This window comes from Brachyistius frenatus, unplaced genomic scaffold (assembly GCF_029030835.1).
Source record: "Brachyistius frenatus isolate BFR_SWC_R1_liver_20210118 unplaced genomic scaffold, ASM2903083v1 Contig_21, whole genome shotgun sequence".
In the NCBI taxonomy this organism is placed as follows: Eukaryota; Metazoa; Chordata; class Actinopteri; family Embiotocidae; genus Brachyistius; species Brachyistius frenatus.
In genome coordinates, this window is record NW_027210620.1 from 5,195,738 (window position 1) to 5,214,919 (window position 19,182).

The 19,182-nt window shown below is 42.1% G+C and overlaps 2 protein-coding genes across 2 annotated transcripts; one reads left to right on the top strand and one right to left on the bottom strand.

Annotated features, from left to right (window-relative positions):
- Nucleotides 1-1,750: 1,750 nt before the first annotated feature.
- LOC138619840 (dihydrolipoyllysine-residue succinyltransferase component of 2-oxoglutarate dehydrogenase complex, mitochondrial-like) lies at nucleotides 1,751-9,641 on the bottom strand. The gene is made up of 15 exons (XM_069696642.1): nucleotides 9,495-9,641; nucleotides 7,529-7,562; nucleotides 6,730-6,772; nucleotides 6,337-6,401; nucleotides 6,167-6,241; nucleotides 5,966-6,021; nucleotides 5,726-5,834; nucleotides 5,057-5,200; nucleotides 4,780-4,847; nucleotides 4,566-4,663; nucleotides 4,032-4,162; nucleotides 3,738-3,811; nucleotides 3,542-3,625; nucleotides 3,208-3,375; nucleotides 1,751-3,018 (listed from the first exon to the last, which is right to left on the bottom strand). The coding sequence occupies exons 1-15, from the start codon at nucleotides 9,555-9,557 to the stop codon at nucleotides 2,884-2,886; spliced, it is 1,347 nt and encodes a 448-aa protein (XP_069552743.1). The 5' UTR covers nucleotides 9,558-9,641; the 3' UTR covers nucleotides 1,751-2,883.
- A 1,152-nt stretch (nucleotides 9,642-10,793) lies between these two features.
- On the top strand, nucleotides 10,794-17,854 carry LOC138619874 (prospero homeobox protein 1-like). The gene is made up of 4 exons (XM_069696684.1): nucleotides 10,794-12,059; nucleotides 12,430-12,531; nucleotides 12,986-13,180; nucleotides 17,096-17,854. The coding sequence occupies exons 1-4, from the start codon at nucleotides 10,794-10,796 to the stop codon at nucleotides 17,255-17,257; spliced, it is 1,725 nt and encodes a 574-aa protein (XP_069552785.1). The 3' UTR covers nucleotides 17,258-17,854.
- Nucleotides 17,855-19,182: the final 1,328 nt, after the last annotated feature.

Sequence of the window (19,182 nt, forward strand, 5' to 3'; positions counted from 1 at the left end):
AATACAGGGTGTACTCAGCGTTTTAAAACTACAAATGTTTGAGAATAACAAAATATAAATGGACACGGATACAATATATATCTCCAACTCAAAACTCACTTTTTCCAATTGGACTACATACAATTCTTTGTTACGGCTTTGATATAATGAGCTTATTTAAAAGACAGAAAAAAAAAATAACAGAATAATTTAGGTAAATTATCTCTCTGATGTGGCTTAATGAAAACAAACAGCTTGCTGCCAATTTCTAATGGGCCATCTTTCATCTGAATGGACACAAAGACTTAAAACCCACATCTTATTGAGCAGTCCAATTGGAAATTCACAGATTTGGCCAAATTTTGAAGACGAAACACAAAACCTGCCAACAAACCCTTCAGATATCGATGCACTCGCTGCCGTACGGTGCCAATTAACATGATCTGGAAAGCGCTAATGGAATCTTGAGCGGTAATACAAGTAAATAATTAAATTAAAGGAGCCCTTGTGTCATTGTCTGCTGTATTCAGGCCCATTAGAACCTCCAGTATTCTCATGGTAATGTAATGTTTGGGTTTTTTGTGTGGGCATAATGAATTCGGTGTTTTTCCTCCAAACAGTGTTGTTCAGACATTTGTGTAGGTGCTGGCAGAGAAACAAAGACGTACATTAGGACCCATTGTCCCCGCGATTATTAAAGTAAACAGAAATGCTGAAGAGGTATCGCACGCAGCTGCACACACTTGAGCCTGTGTTTGTGAAGTGGGAAAAAGGGCCAAGCAACCCTCAAGACTTTGTCAGAGATGATCCCATTATTTGGCCCTTCTCAAGAGCTGAGCGGTGGGCTGGCTAATGAGGCTTTGAAGATCCATCGTTGGCACAAAACTCATCCGCTGCAGAGAATTCAGGAGCAAAATAGATTTGGCACAAGATAAAATGCTTCAGCCAAGATCAACCATTGACCAAGACCAACCGTTCATTGCCTAGGCCTTGAGCTTTTATTTTGCCCTCATTGTATTCCCAAGTACTTTTTCGCAAAACAAAGACTGTTATTAGAAGATGAATATCGAGAGGAAATGTGCAGTTTATCTGGAGCACCTTCTCCCACCGCCACGGCTACGTCTGGATATACTTAACAGTTGTGGCCATGTCACAATTTCAGCAAGTACATCTGTATCGCAGAAGCGCCGGTACCTGAGAGAGTACAGTGTGATGCGAGATCGTTGGATTTCTAGAATGGGCTGTGTTTTGTCACTATTGAAACTTTACCGGCGTATGCAGGACTTTTTAAGATGTTCGGCAATCGGGAGGCCAGGTGCCCAAAAATTCAAATGAGTCCTTCCTTGGCCGGGGCTCGACTGTTCAACCAAGTTTCATGAAAAGCCGGCAGGTAGTTTTTATGTAATCCAGCTGACAAACAAAAACAAACCGCACCAGAAACCTCTTTGTGGAGGTAATTACAAATAAGCACTGCGAGTTGTCGAAGCCGTGCTAAAAATCTCAAATAGCTTTTGTTTCTCCAAAACAATCCGATGCTATTAAATTACGAGTCCATGAACTAAAGCATTTAAAACATCCCGTTTGAGAGGCTGCAACCAGATTTTGGCATTTTGTATTAAACATAACAAATTATTACTTGATTATCAAAATTGTTGTTGATTAATGGAAAAATACTTGTTTCAGCTCCAGATAAACATTAGTGGACAAATGTCAAAGCAAGCAGGTGGGTACAAATTTGGGAAAGGATAAGTGAAAGACAAGTTTCATAAAACTCTTTTCAGATGTTTAATGTTTAAAATGTTTGTTTTTGTTTTAAATATAAGTATTTCATATATAAGATAGGACAATGAAAATCTGTTCCAACATTGCAGCTTAACATAAAAACCTGTTGGCAAGTTGTGCGTTTTAAACATCACTCGCGACACGTTGCCGATAAAATAACAATAAACTGAATATGTAATAAAAAAATAGTGTGTTTTTTTGTTTTGTACAGTTTCTGCAAATGAATGATGAAATTATACGTCTGTTTTACTCAAACTGATCAGAGTAAGATCACAATTCGTTGCCTTGACGACATCGAGGCAGGTCTGAGACAAAATACAAAACAATACATGACATGATTGCGCGAAGCAGGAATTTAACCGAACTGGGTCACATTTAAACACACCGGACAGTCGACATGGATTTTAAACAGCATGGCACTGGGATACACAGTGTTTCCATACAAATACCTAGTTTCCCGGTCGCTGACTCTGTTTTCCAGACTGTTGCTATAGTTACAACATCTCGCAGCAAACCGAAGAAACCTTCGAAACCCGTGTTACCATTAACCATCTTGAACTAATTTGAATTAGCTCCGTTTGGCCCCGCTGTGGAAAAAGTGGCTCAGGAGCATCAAAGAACGAGCAGGAGGGAAAGTTATGCAACCAACCGCTGTCTGGGAAAGACATTTTTGTTTCGTAATTACACAACTATGACAAGAGTCAGGCGAGTGTTTATGTACTGCTTCATACGTCCATCCGAGAGCCTTCTGCGTATAATAACACACTCGTCTGTATGTTTTTTTTTGTTTTTTTTGCCGTTTAAGCCTGTTTATACCAATTTCGACTTTATTATTGCTAAATTCAAATGAAGCAAAGCAATTACTGATAAAAGATAGAAAGCCATATTTTTGCTGTGGTGATTTAGCCCGAAGCAGATACTTCAGATTACTCTCTACAGATAATAGCATGCACTGAAGTGCCCCTGGTGTTGGAACACAACCCCAATATCCTACTGCAGTTTGAACTGTTAAAATAACAGTCGTACAGGCGAATGTGTGTGATTTGTGCGTTTTCTGTGATGCGGAGTTCATTTTATGCGGCTGACTACTTTTAAATACGAGTCATGTGGTGCGAGACACTATCACATGTCCAGAAGCAGCACTCGTGGATCTTCCACCACCGCTTTGATCTTGCGCAAGAAAGTGACTGCTTCCCTGCCGTCCACGAGCCGGTGGTCGTACGTCAGTGCCACGTACATCATGGGCCGAATCTCAACCTGCCAAAGCAGAAAGATGTTTTTTGTTTTTTTTACCGTTTACTTACGTTTGATTAAACCACGTTTGGAAAACCAACAGATCCCGTTTCGTTTGTATTATGACTGCCTGTCCATGCAGGTATGATTTAATGTGTTCATCGGAAACGCAGACAAAGCCGTCACCGGTATCTATGGAAACATAATTCTCACCTGGCCGTTGATGGCCATAGGTCGGTCGAAGATGCCGTGCATGCCGAGGATGGCGGACTGCGGGGGGTTGATGATGGGGGTGCCGAACAAGGAGCCAAACACGCCACCGTTGCTGATGGTGAACGTGCCTCCGTCCATATCTTCAACAGCAAGGTCATTTTTACGAGCCTGAGGAATGCGACACGGATGATTTTCTCAACTAAGACGATCCTGGACATTTTTTTTTATATTTTATAGCGGTCTAAAATATAACATATCTGGGACAGAGAACTCATCAGAGTGGAAGATTTAAAAACAGATCAGATTAAGACTGTTGCATAAAGATTTTTTTTACCTTTTCTCCCAATGCATTGATGGCTTTCTCAATGTCAGTGAAGTTCATGGTCTCAACATTGCGGATCACTGGTACAACAAGCCCCTAAATGTGAAAAGCATGGAATGAATCCCAAGTGATTGAGGTGAATTCAAATTTACCCCAAATTTAGCAGCAACATTAGTCAATATATATTATAGAGAGTCAAAAGTCCTACCTTTGGAGTTGCCACAGCAACGCTAATATCTACGTAATCTCTGTAAATGATCTCTTTGGTTGTGTCATCAATAACTGTAGGGGAAAAAAAAACCATTTTGGGTGTAACGCTTTAAAGCAAGAGGACAAAACGAGTTGAACCGGTGTGTCTGGCTCCTGACGCCGTACCTGACAAACAATATGTCCGAACGGTATGAATAACGCATATAATGTACATCATAAATGTTTCACCGACGGCAGACGGCAAAGCACCTTTGGGACAGAAGAAAAAAGAAGTTCATGTGCGTTATCTCACCGGCGTTGACGGCAGGCTGGTCGGTCAGAGCGTGTGCAGCAGCCTTAACGAATACTGACATGAAACCCAGTTTGATGCTGTGCTTCTTTAAGAAAGCGTCCTTGTGGGTTTTCCTCATCTCCTGGATGTTGCTGAAGAAAAGATCCGGTTTAAGTTCAAATAAGTACGTTATGTTGCATATGTGGCGTTGCACATGCCACACAAGTATTGTTCGGTACGTTACGTAACCTGAAATAATTCAACGGACATTTTCACACAAACAGCGGTGTCCTGGCTGAGATTCCTGAGCTTGATCCATCCATGGACTTTGTCACTTTCTATGTTTATATTTCCTCCTTAACTCCCATGATACTATAGCTACCATTAGTTGCAATTATTGCAGCCCTCTGGGCCCTACTAGCCCTTACTAGCCTTTACACTTGGGACAGATGTGTGATCATAACCACAGATTCAACAGTATGCAAACCGTCAGGTTGGGGGTGAAAGCACGATGAATAACCTTGGACTAATCTTTTGGGGATTTCTGTGGCTCACCTCATGTCCACCTCATTGAAGGTGGTCAGCATGGCGCAAGTGGTTTGAGCCTCCTTCAGTCTCTGAGCGATCCTCAACCTCATACGGTTCATCTTCACCTGGACGCAAGACAAGAGAAAAAGCACATCTGTGAAACACCGTCGTTACATTTCTGGCTATCACAATTAATTACGATATTATTGCGAGAGAAGACACAAAACACATCAAACGTTACCCTGTTTTCTCCGCGGACTCCGGCTGCAGGGGGCGCTGGAGCTGCGGCGGTGGGTTTGACTGCAGCAACTGCACGAGGTAGAGAATGACAGGATGTGATAAGAGATCCAATAAATACAGAACAATTAGAAATGAAGACACATCTCCTGCAGGGAAAGAGTTCGCAAACTGCCAGAAGCGCCAAAACCAATCGCTCGGGACCTAAAAAGACGCATACATTCATACATTACATAAATAAAAGCTCTCTGGGGAGTTATACGACAGCCGAGGAAACACACCGGGCTTCGGTTGGGCCGCCTGCGGTGGCGCTGGAGGGGAGGCAGCCGGGGTCGGAGCCGGAGGAGGAGGAGGAGGAGGAGGAGCGGCAGCCTCCGCAGCTGGTGCCTCCGCAGCCGGGGAGGAGGGAGCAGCTTTGGCAGCAGCTGAGAGAGGCGAGGTGCAAATGAGGACAAGAATGATTCACGACATTTCGCTTCATTAAGTTTCAGTCATAATTCGATTCGTTTTAATTGAATATTTTTTCACCCTGCAACGGCGGCAGAATATTTAACACGCTGTGACTGTGATTAACATTCAGAACGGCGGTGAAAAACAGACCGCTCAGCTGCACAACCCGAGGCAATGCGTTGGACTAGACCTGCGTCGTAACAACAATGCGAAGTCGGTAGAACTCTTCAGCCGAACAGTACGATACGACACGACACGGCGCAATACGCCGATATACGCCGTGAAGGTATTTTTTTCGGTAACGTCAAAAGCCCGGACAATCGTACCGGACGGTTCCCGTTTAAAACACACCGAGCTCATTGAAATGGAGGGGTGTGTGTGTGTGTGTGGGGGGGGGGACGGGGTACGGCTGTTTGCGCGACGCCGACGCATCCGAGGAGCCCGGAATACGTTGTAAAACTGAAAACTGATCGAGACAACCGATGTTCGGGCGAGCGCACCTCCTTTCCGGAGTTTGAAGAGGGGCGTCCCTCCTTCTACTTTCCCTCCATCGGGCACCAGTAGTTCCTCAATGACTCCAGCTGCTGGAGCAGGGACTTGCACCGACGTCTGTGAGCGCAACACAAAAACGTTTTGCATAATTTTCACGTACTCCGTTTGAAGGAAAGTAAAACAACAACAACAACAACAACAACAACTCAAATAGATGGTTTTAGGTTGATTAGTTTCCTTGTTCACACCTTGTCCGTCTCAATTTCACACACCACCTCGTCTTCTGACACCGAGTCACCCACAGCTAGAAAACAAACAAACAAAACAAACGTATTTCATGTGCGGACAAATGACTGCCGACAGTCGGTTCGGTGGTCAAACAGTGTGGATTTGTAACACTTGTGAAATACGAACAATATTTGACCTACGATGTGGAAACAAATACCAACCTTTCTCCCACCTCACATCTCCTTCTGTAACGGATTCTGCAAATGCAGGAGTTTTGACCGTGACCACTTCATCCCCTGTACATTAAAAAAAAAAGAAGCTCAGTGTAAGTTAAACACTGAGCACAGTTCAAGGTTTTCGCCACAACACTGAGAATTGTTGCGATACATACTGTGAACAGCGGACGTCTTGAAGTATCTGATGTGGTAGACGTTCGCCGATGACGGAAATTCACATCTGGAATGTCAACAAGGAGAGCGCATTTAAAAAGGGAACAACATCTGGCTGCCACTCATCATGTTATTCTCACGTTACATCGACGAAATGGGCTGATTGTTTTCGGACCCAAACACTTCGGCGAGCAGATCACGCAGCGCCGACCGGCTTCACAAAGTGCAGATGAAACGCTCTCGTGTTGGTTTACAGACAGCATCGTGTGTGCAGCTCAGTTTACGACACGTAGAGCAGGAACGTTATGCTGCGCCGAAGGCTTTCTGCAGATGAACTTTTTTTTTTTTTTTTTTTTTTACTGAAGACCATTCAGAAGACAGACATGCGCACTTACGGCTGAGATTTCCTGTAAACTAGCTGGCTGCAGACAGAGTGGCCTGAAACCGTGAGAAAAGAAAAGACAGAAACAAATCAGTGTGAGCTGCAACTGCTGCTTCTCCCGAGGCGGCGACGCGAGATGCGAGACGAGCTCTCCGAAAGCCGCCGTTAACCGCTCGTGGGCTCGTCGGGCGCGTCAGCCATTCAACGAGCATCGCCGATTTCGGTTTGGACGAGCCGTTCGCAGAGCGTGTCTATTCATGAGCAGTCGCATCAAGACAGCAAGACTACAAGCACATCGATACGATTTAATTTCACAACGGAAAAAAAAAAAAAGTGTTCTAGCACGGTTTCAGAGCTAATCTCTGTCCGTACCGAGACGCCTGAAGGCACCTTAAACGTGACCGTTCACGTACACCGAGCATGCCGCCCGTCACCGGTGATACACCGCAGTTAAGTGACCAATCAGATTCTGGTGACCCGCGGTGTTGTTTAGGTTTAAGCACGAGGAGCGAGATGGCGAGTGTAAGAATATCAGAGCGGGTCACAGAATCTGACGGGGTCCAAAAAACAAAAACAAAAAAAATACAGTTCAGCAGCTTTCGCTCCGTGTGGTTTTCAAAAAGTCTTGGTTTCTGTCCTGTCAGACTAAAACAACTAAAACTGGGTCAGCAGGGTTTCAAAAGTCTGTTTTAGGGGTTTAAAAACACCAAAGTGGATGCCGGGGTCAGACGAGGCAAAGGGTGCGATGTGTGTGGACGGAGTCCTGCAAATCCAGTTAAGGAGCTACTCCACTTCGTGAGATGCACACTTACCTGATACACTTTGCCGGACCAACACATTAGCGGCCTGAAAAGATAAAATGAGACATAAAGCTTTAAAAGGGAGAAATGCAGAAACGCTACCGACAGTAAGTGCCAGACACTGTACGCATGTGGCTTTGGCAACTTACTAAAACCAGTCAGGAGAGGAGACGCGTACCTCGCCGCCTTGACTGAACAATGCTTGGAGGGAAGCCCTCGTTCATTGCCATGAATCAGAGAAGGTTGTGTACAGAACTGGACTTCGTAAAACGTCTTCATAACTCGCACATTTACTAACTTCCACCTCGGACGGCGATGATGTGGTTAAACCAAAGGACTTATCGGTGCTGACAAAACAGGCTGCTGTGATCCTACTCCATTGCTGCTGAATGTTATGAGTCACGTGTGTGTGTGTGTGTGTGTGTGTGTGTGTGTGTGTGTGTGTGTGTGTGTGTGTGTGTGTGTGTGTGTGTGTGTGTGTGTGTTTTAGGGGCAGTGCCTCTTCGGGCTGCCCGGCGTGACCCGTATGTGGGATGCCAGAGAAGGGCGGAGTTGTTATGGATCAAATCATCCATCAACGTTTTTTATTTTCTACAACAACTGGTGTCAATTACACACCACAGAGCGGTCGAGAGTACAACTTCACACCAACTTATTTCTCTTCTGTTCCGACTTTAGTCTTCCGGCATTAACTCGTTCGGTTCGCTCCGGTTTTCTAAAGTCCAAACTCTGCATCTTTTCAAAAGACTTTGTTGTGCAATTGCATTCACTGGTGCTGTTCGAACTCAATAGCAAGACGGCTGCATAGGAAAATAGTTTGGCTCTCTTCGTAGATATAATAGGACATGGAATAAACGTATCACATTGTTATAAATTGAACACAGTAAAATACAAGATGAACATATTAAAGCATTTTGGGCTTGTTTATGATAATTTTTTTTTTTTTTTTTTTTTTTTAAATCCAAGAAGTCATAAGGTGCCGATAGCAGGTCCATATCCATATTTGTCAAAGTAGAAAAACAGTGAATCTGTATGCAGACAGGTTTGTTATTGAAGGCCAGAGAGTTTGAATATCCCTGACGTGCACTAAAATGACAGGTTATTCTGCACATCTAGCTGAAACTAACGTACTTTAATACAACTACAGACATTCAGTGTGTTCAGTTACTCAAAAACAAACTAATAGTTAAGAATAATAATGATTATGTGAAGCTGATATCAGTATGCATCACAACTCTGCAGCATCAAAAAGCCACAGTTGATAAATTACTCTTTTTTAAAAAAATTTTTAAACTCTTCAGACAAAAGCTGAACACTGTGACCTTCGTGAATGGAGGAGTAACCGCAGAGCTCTTATTTTACTACTTCATTACTCTTCAGCCAAGAGGAACTAATAAACCGAGAGGCTCTGCAGGCCTTTAAATCTACAGATAACCCCCCACCCCCCCTCCCCCACCTCCTCCACCGTGTAGCAGAGAGGGGCACAAATCAGAGAGTTTGTACCTCCTTGATCATGTTTCAGCTTCGTTTACAGCTCACGGCACTGGACAGACTTGTGAGGGCTGAGCCAAGTTTGCGCATACATGTGCATGACGTCATGGCTATTTGTGTCAGCTGTTCCACACCTTTTTACTCCTGCAGCCACACTTTGCACGCTAACTTTAACCTAGTCGGGTCTTAAAGGCGGTAAACAGCCTGCAGGGCACAGACATAATAGTTCAGTGAAGCGAGTGCAGGTTTTTTTTTTTTATTTTTTTTATAACCATCGTGAAATAAAAGCAACTTTAAGTGGAAACCAGCTTCTCGATAAACCCGAGCTGCCGCTGGGAGGTGTCCCGTGTCCCGTGTCCGCCCTTGGTAGGCGAGGCCCTGCTTCACCGGCTGAATGCTGATGTCTGTTAGCACAGACTCAAGCTGCTGGTTTTTAATTTTTTTAAATTTATTTATTATTATTATTATTTTTTTTAACCCAACCTACCTGGCTCGCAGCTGACAGAGAACGGCCGAGTGTCCGGTACACACGTGGGGATCGTGAAAGCATTGCGCTGCCCGTGTCCCTGACAGAAGTAGAAGCGGCGGTGCGGAAGCTGGCTGCTCACAGAGGTTATTTTTTTTTATTTTTCCAAGAATAGTGAAGGCAAAACCGGTTCTATTCTGCTTCCTCATTGGCTTAACCGGATATTCTCGCCCCGGCTCTAACCAATCACCGCTCCTTCGTGCCTAAACCAAACCAACCCAAACGACGGAGGCGAACAAGTACCAGCCAATCAGAAGCAGCGTGGGGGGCGGTCCGACTGGGAGTAACCACTGCGGCTGGACGGGAGGGGGTGCAGGAGGGGGGGGGGGGGTGCAGGAAGGGGTGCAGGAGGAGGTGCAGGAGGAGGTGGTGTAAAAACTCCATTTACTAGAATCCACTAACATTGTGACGAGGGTGAAACAAACAGGATTTTTTTTTCTTCCACATGATATAATAAAAATATCGAAGAATAACTGCCTTTGCGTGCATTTGGCAACTAACACGACAAGTATAATGCTACTTTAGATTTAAAATTATTTTAAACTAATTATACAATAAAAAGCGATTCTGAACAGTGTTTCAGTAAAGAAAACAATACCAGATACAATGAATGGTATATTATTAAAATGTGATCATTTAATCCTCACTGGGCTTCTTTGATTCAATTATATATATATATATATATAAATGTTAATATAGCAGGCAGGGTTGGGATAGGTTGGCAAATTAGACCACCATTAGACCACGCCTCCTGGTTTCTGCAGGGGCTCTTAGCTGGACCAGTACAAATAAGTGAGTCGTCTCCTCCTGCAAGCTCCAGATCTCCAGCCTCCTCTGATCCTTTTGACAGCCAGCAGGTAGGTTATCAGTTGTTTATACTGCAGCGAAGTTCTTTGATATCTCAGTTACATGTTATTTTGACTTGAATTGAAAAATTTTGAAATAGCTCAACTCAAAGGGATGACACTGAGAAAGTTGCAATCCGCAGATTTATACCGACCATGATGTCTTTTTACGTGCTTTAGTTGTGCAAATATATCCGTCGGGCAGTCGGTCAGATGTAGTTAAAATACTCGATTCCCAAATTATATTTCTACAGCAATTTAGAGCATCAATGTTTTTATTTCAACTGTGACATGACTGATTTAAAAAAAAAAAAAAAAAAATGATACAACACCTGTGTGACATAATAATGATAGTATTTTTTTTCCACTGCTGTCTTTTTCAACAACAACAACAACAACAAAAAATCGAACAAGCATGAATCAAAGCGTGTGGAGCCACGGCGTGTCCTCTTCCAGCAGCGCTTACCTCAACGTCTGCACTCCGGAGCATCTCTCCTCATTTGAACCCGACCCCACGCCAACGGATTCGGACGCCTCAGGTGTTCCCGTGACTTTAAACCCGTCTCCCGCTTCCTGCGGCCACCACCACGACTGGAACCTCACCAGCGGCCATCGAGCGAAGCGCGCCAGAGTGGAGAATATCATCAAAGGCATGAGCGGCCCTCCCGGTATGTGCTGGGCGGGCGTGACGGCAGATCCGCGGGAGGAGGCCGGCCGCGCGCGGGCGGGCGAGGCGATTCAAGAGCTGCCTTTAAATCCAAAACACACGGAAAGAAGAAGCGGATGCGGCGGCACGAGTCGGAGCCGGGCGACGGGGAAGCAGCTCGAGGGACGGCACCGGCACCTCGGGCCGGTCGGAGCGAGGCTCACTCACGTTGACGGCGTATCTGAAGACAGCAGTAAAGAAGAGAAAGATCCCTCTTGGGACAGTTCTCCAGAAACATCGCAGAGCGAAACGTGTACGGATTCGCACAGCGAGTTTGAGGGAAGCTCGAGTAGAAAATATCAAGGATGGAAGAAGGTGAAGCTGATGAACTACTTTCAGTCCAAACCGGAGCGGATAAAGCTAATGGCGGACGTTTTAAAGTACGAACTGTCCAGAGCCGTCAGCAGGAGCGTTGACTCTATTTTCAAAAGCGTGCCGCTTTTACAGACATCAGCGAATGACTCGGGGCACGCAGAGACTGAAACGCCTCTTCAGCCATCAGTGTGTGGAGATAATAGATTAAGACTTTCTTGTTGTGGGACTGCGGAGGTGCGAGCCTCAGACGTTCAAACCGAAGCTCTGTCTCTGGTCGTACAAAAGCCCGAGCTGGAAAGATCAAACCAGTTTGTCCTTCAGTCCGGCTCCACGGCTCAACATCCCAAATCTTCAATCCCCTTCAGCCACGACTCGGCTCCGCGTGGCGATCGGGGATCGGAGAAGAACCGCGGCGCCGGTCATCAACGTGCTCTCGCGTGTTTGCAGGACGGACGCTCTGAAGCCGGCCGATCAAAGATCGAGACGTTCGACACGCACTGGAGTTCGGTCAAAGTCAGATCGAAGGTCAACTCCAGATGTGTGAGGAGCCCACAGATTCATGCGGTATCGGTGGATCCGATGCTTTTGGAAAGCCTGTGTCTCCCTCATGTGAAGATTGAGTCTGATAGCCTGGTGAAAAACAACCTGTACATGCTGAATGTATCCTTCAGAAGTTTCTAATACTGATGCGGCTTTAAATCAGCAGTGGCAGTGAACCTCCAATATTCCTTTGACTATTCTGAAGCCGCTGACTTTTAGATCCCAGTCATACAATCATTTGACCTCTGCTTGTTTGAGGTTCAAACAACAACTGTTTATGTGCTATAAATAAGTCCGGTTATCAACAACAAGTCTGCCTCTTTTTAAGAGTCCTTTCCAGACTCCGATCCTGGCGGTCCCGTCTTTGGCCTCGACTTGTAATGATTTCTTTGGGAGAAAATGTCTGCGGCCTCATTAACAAAGAGAAGTCAAAGTGTTTTGTTCTTGTCGCGGATGTGTGTGTTTTGTCCTTAACACCGGTGTATTTCAGGAAGGTCTGACCACAAACCATCTGAAGAAAGCAAAGCTCATGTTCTTCTACTCTCGCTACCCGAGCTCACTGGTACTGAAGACGTGTTTCCACGATGTGCAGGTGAGAAAATACTTCAGAGATTGAGCACGAGCTTATTGCACACGTGTCATTGTAATATATTAAGAATATAACATAATGAATCTATTGTGGATCGCAATATTGGAAATCATTTTGTGGAATATGGTAGCAATAGAATATCTTTCTATTTCTGGGAGATCTCAAACCCAAAATCTATTTTTAATTACAGTTTGTTTTCAACACATATGTCTGTCAGCATTATAATCTTGAAATCACATCGACACTAACAACATTATATCATCTTAAAAATAGATTTTCTGTAAAACGCAAAAAAGTGTAACACGCAATACATGATAAAATAAAGTTTATTCATATTTCGCTTAACATATCAAAATGTGCACAATAAAAACATGCTCGGCAGCTTCTCACACAACAGAGACTTGAATCATCGCGACATTTCAGCAGCTCACTCACCCGCCTTGTGTTTGGTCCTCAGTTCACCCGCTGCATCACCTCCCAGCTCATCAAGTGGTTCAGTAACTTCAGAGAGTTTTACTACATCCAGATGGAGAAGTTCGCCCGACATGCTCTAATGGAGGGAGTGGCCGACGCGAGGGGTCTGACTGTGGGGAGAGAATCGGAACTTTTCAGAGCTCTCAACGTGCACTACAACAAAGCCAACGACTTCCAGGTGAGGAGTGAACTGATGACTCGTACTGCTCTACGCTGAACATACTAAATACTGGGCGGTTGCCTCCTGAAAATGACTTGCAGTCGGTTTGGGAGCAGGGATCCTGATGTTTTTCACGTTTGGTGCTTTTCAGCGAGGTCATGGGATTGTCACAGTTTTGATAACGTGCAGTCTCAACACACGATTTACTTTTCTTCTATTTGTTCGTGTCGTCTAGAATTTCTAAACAGTCTCGAAGCTTAAAATGATTTTTTTTTTTACTTTGTCATATTCACTACATCTGCCTCTCTTCTAGTTGATGTCACTGATTTTATAATAAAGCTATAAAGGACAGTGGCTTTATGACATTTCTGTAAGTGCTCATTATTTTGTAGGTTTTATTATACACGTGATAGTAAGTTACTTTATTGATTTACGTTAGTTATTGTTAGTTATTACAGAGGTAAAAAGCTAGGTCGTATCTAAAATGTATCTAATCTTTTAGTTATATTTTACATTTAAACATGTTTATTCAACTTTTTTAATATGTGAATTTAATTACATTACAACATGACCTGTGACGGTACAAATTATATGAAACTTGGACCTACTGAAATTTATTCAAAACAAAAAAGAAACCAGCACATTCCCAAAGGGGGAAGTCAGGGAAGGCGTTTCCGAGAACAATTCGCGTAATGATTAGAGACAAACACATACATAGTGTGGAGGATTCTACTTTTCAACCTGGTTGTGAACAAAAGAGTTACCTGTTTACTGCACAGACACGCTGTTTGTTTAGTTTTTTGTTATTCTGCTTTAATAAATAGTTGTATGCAGTGACAGATCAAATGAGAGAGACAATGGGTCATATGTTAAGGATTAGGTCATCTATAACGTCACAAAGACAGCCACAAGTTATTACCGCTTCGCTGTATTAATGTGATTTTATCAAAAGGCCATGAGATGTTAACAGACAAGAACAGATACAGTGTTCATTCAGAAAGCCACTGTAATTAAAATGTTTTGCTTTATCTGTAAATTCACAACTAAGTTAAATAGTGTCTATGTTGACGTGCTAATATGCACATTGACCTTTACCACAGTGACGAGAGTTATCGAAGATGAGTCTGAGAGAAAGAAAAAAGTCAGAGGACTTAATCTGATTTATAATCTCAGAATATTTACAGTATGAAAAGCTAACTGATGTTTATTAGTTTGTAATTTACAGAGTAAACAACAGCCTTATGAACAAAGATTATCAGTACATGTGATAAGGCCTGCTCTTACTGTTTAGTGTAAAAGCATACGATTAAATTATTTCACAATTTTCTTAAATAGCAGTTTCTATTTCTACTGAGATGAACAATATAAGTATTGAAGTGAACAAATATGTATATTCTTCTCAGTGTTTACTTGGTTTAAAAAGTTGAGTCAATTAGATAAAATCACTTTCTTTATTAAATTCATTTTTTCCCCCTCAAAATTCTAATTAATGGCATATTAGAGATCACTTTTAAAATAATTTGGGCAAGAATTTAGTTAAAAGTCAAAATAGAAATTATTACAGGATTAGACTGAGTATTCCAGGACATCAGAAAAAAAAAAAATTACAAAATCAATAAACATTTAAAACCAAAAGGGAAGTTAGTTATTTTGCAGATAAGTATGTCTTTTTTGTTTCCTGATGAGGAGCGGAGGCATTGAACCTACAATCCTGCTTCAAGGAGACAAAAAAAAAAGCAAGGCAGGAGGAATAAAGAGCAGATGGAGATCATGAAAGGGGGTGAAGGACTGAGAGTATGCCACAGCCAACAGACAGTATGGGTCCAAGGTTTGTGCTCAAGAAGTGCTTTTCATGACGTAATTGCACCTCATGCAGTCAATGAACGCGAGTGAACCTGCAAAGAGCCATTTTTTGATTCAGTCTTTGCCATCTTTGTCGAAAACCTGTAAACCAGTAAGTTATCTGTAAAGGATCATGCTCGGGATGTGGTCACCTGTTGATGGCAAAAAAAAAAAAAAAAAAAAGAAGGCTGGTGAGCATCAAGGACGTTGCTCCCTTTTTGAGGACATTTATAGAACTGAAAATGTCTTCAATAAAGCTGGATAGGACCCCCCACACGCACAAAACCGTACATGAAAATGCAATACAGTACAACGGACCTGCAGTTCATTAGAAATGTTCACCCACCAATTTGAGTTGTTGACAGATATATAATATCATCGGGCCGATTCGGGCACTGAAAATAGTTGTAATCCAAATTTGCCGCGAGGTTAAAGGAAAAATATCCTTTAAATGTCGACATATTCTTTGTTCAAACTTTAGATTGTGGCACACAGAAAATCCAAAATACATTGTGTTCATACTAGAGAGCACAAATGTAGTCGCAAAATTTCGTATTAATATTTGTGTAAATACTTTTGACCAAAACGGTGGAAAGGAAACAGGTCACTAAAATTGAATGAAAATGCGGGGCAATCATTGATGACACTTTAGATTGTTTGTTTGATTTAAATGTAGACTGACCAATTTACATTTTAGGCCACTATTGCTAATTTTGTTTTTTTTAGGAAAGGGCAGAGACTACCATTATAAAATAAGACATTACATTAAAAACAACACCAGGCCATATTGTCTAACCAGACACCAGTAGACGGGACAAATGTGTATTGTAAAGCAGTAGTAAGTATAACACTGCTTACTGGCTTCCTATTGCTCCAATTCAATAATATGATCAATCATTTAGGGGGTTCACAAGGTTTACATTCAAAATACAAGCAGATGAAGGTAAAAACAGTTTTTTTTACTGTATTTAATTGCATTTCTCCAATATCATTTAATATTTTTTCCTTAAATAATAAACTATCGCTTTGTTACTTACCTTGATTTTTCCAGGCCAGATTTAAAGTAAAGTCTACAGTATGTTGATATGAAAACTCTAAACACCTCCTTTAGTATTGGTACGTTTTCGCAATGTAAAAAAAAAATGGAAATAAAGGTAAGTTGTCACAACTTTTTCTACCTTTATTGTGAAATTGCAATGAATACAAAGGCGGCGAATACATCTCAGAAAGCATTTAGAAGAAAAGAAATTCAGAATTATAAACTTTATCACCAATAGCGGCACCCTTGGCATTTCCCTGCTGCATTTCTTCGCTCTGTAATGAATGTGGCTGAAAATCCAAGTCAGGCAAAACACGACAGACTAAAGCATTGGGGATTCCATGTTTCATGATTTTGTAATCGCCACGCTGCATCCTATATTGATATTTAGTATTTACAATGAGGTAGTGTAAATACAGCTGGCAGATAACAGTTAGCCCCGGAGCTAGCCAGTTGGAATCACAGCGTGAATCGGTAGTCGCTGGTTCCCAGTGAATAAGTTCTCACGTTTAACAGCACCACAGCTGAGAGCTTCACTCTTGTGACGTATTTGACCACTTGTTAACAATTGTCTTTGCTGTATTCCAAGGTGTATGCACATATGTACATATTGCCTTTGAAATTCTTTTATACCCGTTGATCAATACCTTTCAACGACACGGTCTTTGTTCATGCTTTGAGAGCTCTCTGAAAAAAAGTGACTGCCGCTGCAGAAGGGGGGCGACCGAGAAGTTTTCAGGATAATCGTAGGAACAGCTGAACATTATTTGGAGTCGGAGTCACTTTAATTGATGGTAGGTGTACACTGAGTACTATTTAACATATGTTCACGTCCCCCTTTGTGTAGGCAGCAATTTCACAACGAGGGTGGAAAAAGTTTCGACAATGTATTTTTCTCTCTTCTTGACAGGGGGTGTGCAGATCTTTTATATCCACTGTAATGTAATGCCAACCTACAGACACTCCTTCCCCTTTCTATCAGAGACACAGATTAAGTGAACAGCATGGTCTTTATGATTTCTTTCCCCAAATCTCTTAACATGTATTCACAGGTCCCCGAGAGGTTCCTGGAAGTTGCTGAGATTACTCTGAGAGAGTTTTACATTGCCATTTCCGTGGGCAAGGACCGTGACCCGTCCTGGAAGAAAGCAATCTACAAGGTGATCTGCAAGCTGGACAGCGATCTGCCAGCTGAATTCAAAAGTTATCACTGAACCAACCAGAAGACATCATGTGCCACAGCAGTTAATGTCACAACGTGGACTTACTCATTTCTTGATGAGCAAACTATTTTGGTTTTAATGCAAGAACAAACAATTCTGTCCAATAGACGGGTTGTCTTGCAAGTGAAGAACAGTCTTGAACATCTCCTCTCTCCATATGTGTGCCAGACTGATGGCAGTGGAGTATTTAACATCGGTCTGTTTATCAAAGGCATCAAGGCTGTTAATGCTGCAATCACATATTTTGCATGAATTGAGTCAAAGACCACATTTTTTTGAGAAGCATTTTTTAAGTGATAAACAAAAAAAATAAGGTCCACACCAAGTAACAAAATTGTTTTAATATTCAGCAGAGCTTATTATTGACATTTGGTATGTACAGGATATATAAAAACACATAAATTACTTGAATTAAAAAATTTCAGAATCAGTACACGCCTTTTATCTCCCCAACCCTTTAAAAACTGCTAAAATAGAGTTTTCTTTCTTTCTTCCATACTTACCAAATGCATCCATCCATTCATATTCCAAAATATACTCTGTGTCCGGTTGTCCGTAGGCAAATAAAACATTGTCCATCAAGAGTGATGTGCTTGGTCATGACGATCCTTGCCTTGTCTTCAATTACTCGTTACAGCGCTGATAATCCAGATTAAATTTTGTAGGAAAATTCTGAGTGCTCGGCTCCAAATCGACAAAGTTTGCAGATGTAAAATTAGTTTAATAAGTGAATAAGCCTGCTTATATTGCCATACGTTGACAATGCCAATCACAATAGTTGAGTCTGAATTTGGTTCATTTGAATACTTGCAGTTCCTTCAGAAAGTTTTATGGCCTTAGATTTCTTTCACACTGTGTTGTGTTTTGTGCAGATTTAATAAAATAAAAAAATAAAAAATTATTTTTATCTCCTCTCAATAAGCCATAATGACAAAGTGAAAACGTGTTTTTAAAATTTTTTTTTTGTTATGTCAGGAAAAAAAAAACAAGCCATGAGGTCCAAGGAACTCCAACATCTCTGGAGACAGCCAACAAAAAAAATCATCACACAGCATACATCCCAGCACGGGAATGAAACCATATTTAAAAGTCAAAATGTTCCCAGGAGTACAATAGGAACGCTGCTCAAAAAGATCAATAATTGGGAATTTGGAAGACATTCGGGAACCACCACGATCCTTCACAGCATTGGCCGTCCAGCTAAACCGAGTAACCAAGCAAACGTAGCCTCGGGCATGAAGTGGACCAAGAACCCAACAGGACCTCGAACAGAGATGAGTATTCAAAGGTCATGGCAGCTGCTTTTAAAAGATAAGAGAGCATGAACTCTTTGGGCAAAACGCCAATCTGAATGGGGATTTGCCAGGAAGAATAATACAAACTGCCCAAATCCAGGTGTTTAAAGCTTGTAGAGACTTAGCAAAGACTCGAAGCTGTAAAAGACTTCTACTAAAGATCTGAATATTTTTTGTATGCAAGAAATTTCAGTTTTAAATTTTTACTAAACATGCAGGAATTTCTAAAGACATGTTTTCACATTGTGATTTTGGGTTACAGAATGTATATTGATGAGCAAAGGATCAATTTCAAATGAAATCTACATTTTAAATCTACTGTATATGCAATGCGCAGACAGGCCTTTTCACTGACCGGTTGTGAACTCAACAGCAATACAGACAATACAATGTAACTACAAACACAGATCAGAGTGGGGTATTTTCTTTTTAAGTGCTTGATCTCAACAGAAAGTGAGACAAGGGTCCAACAAGCCAACAAAAGTGCACCACCACATTTTTGAAAAAGTATTTCACTAAGCAGATATTCTGTGTAATCTTTTCAGGTTGCAGATTGTCCACGGGTAAAATATCTCGGCTTGTTTAAACGTTAAACAGATTCGTAAGTCACTTTTTTTTATT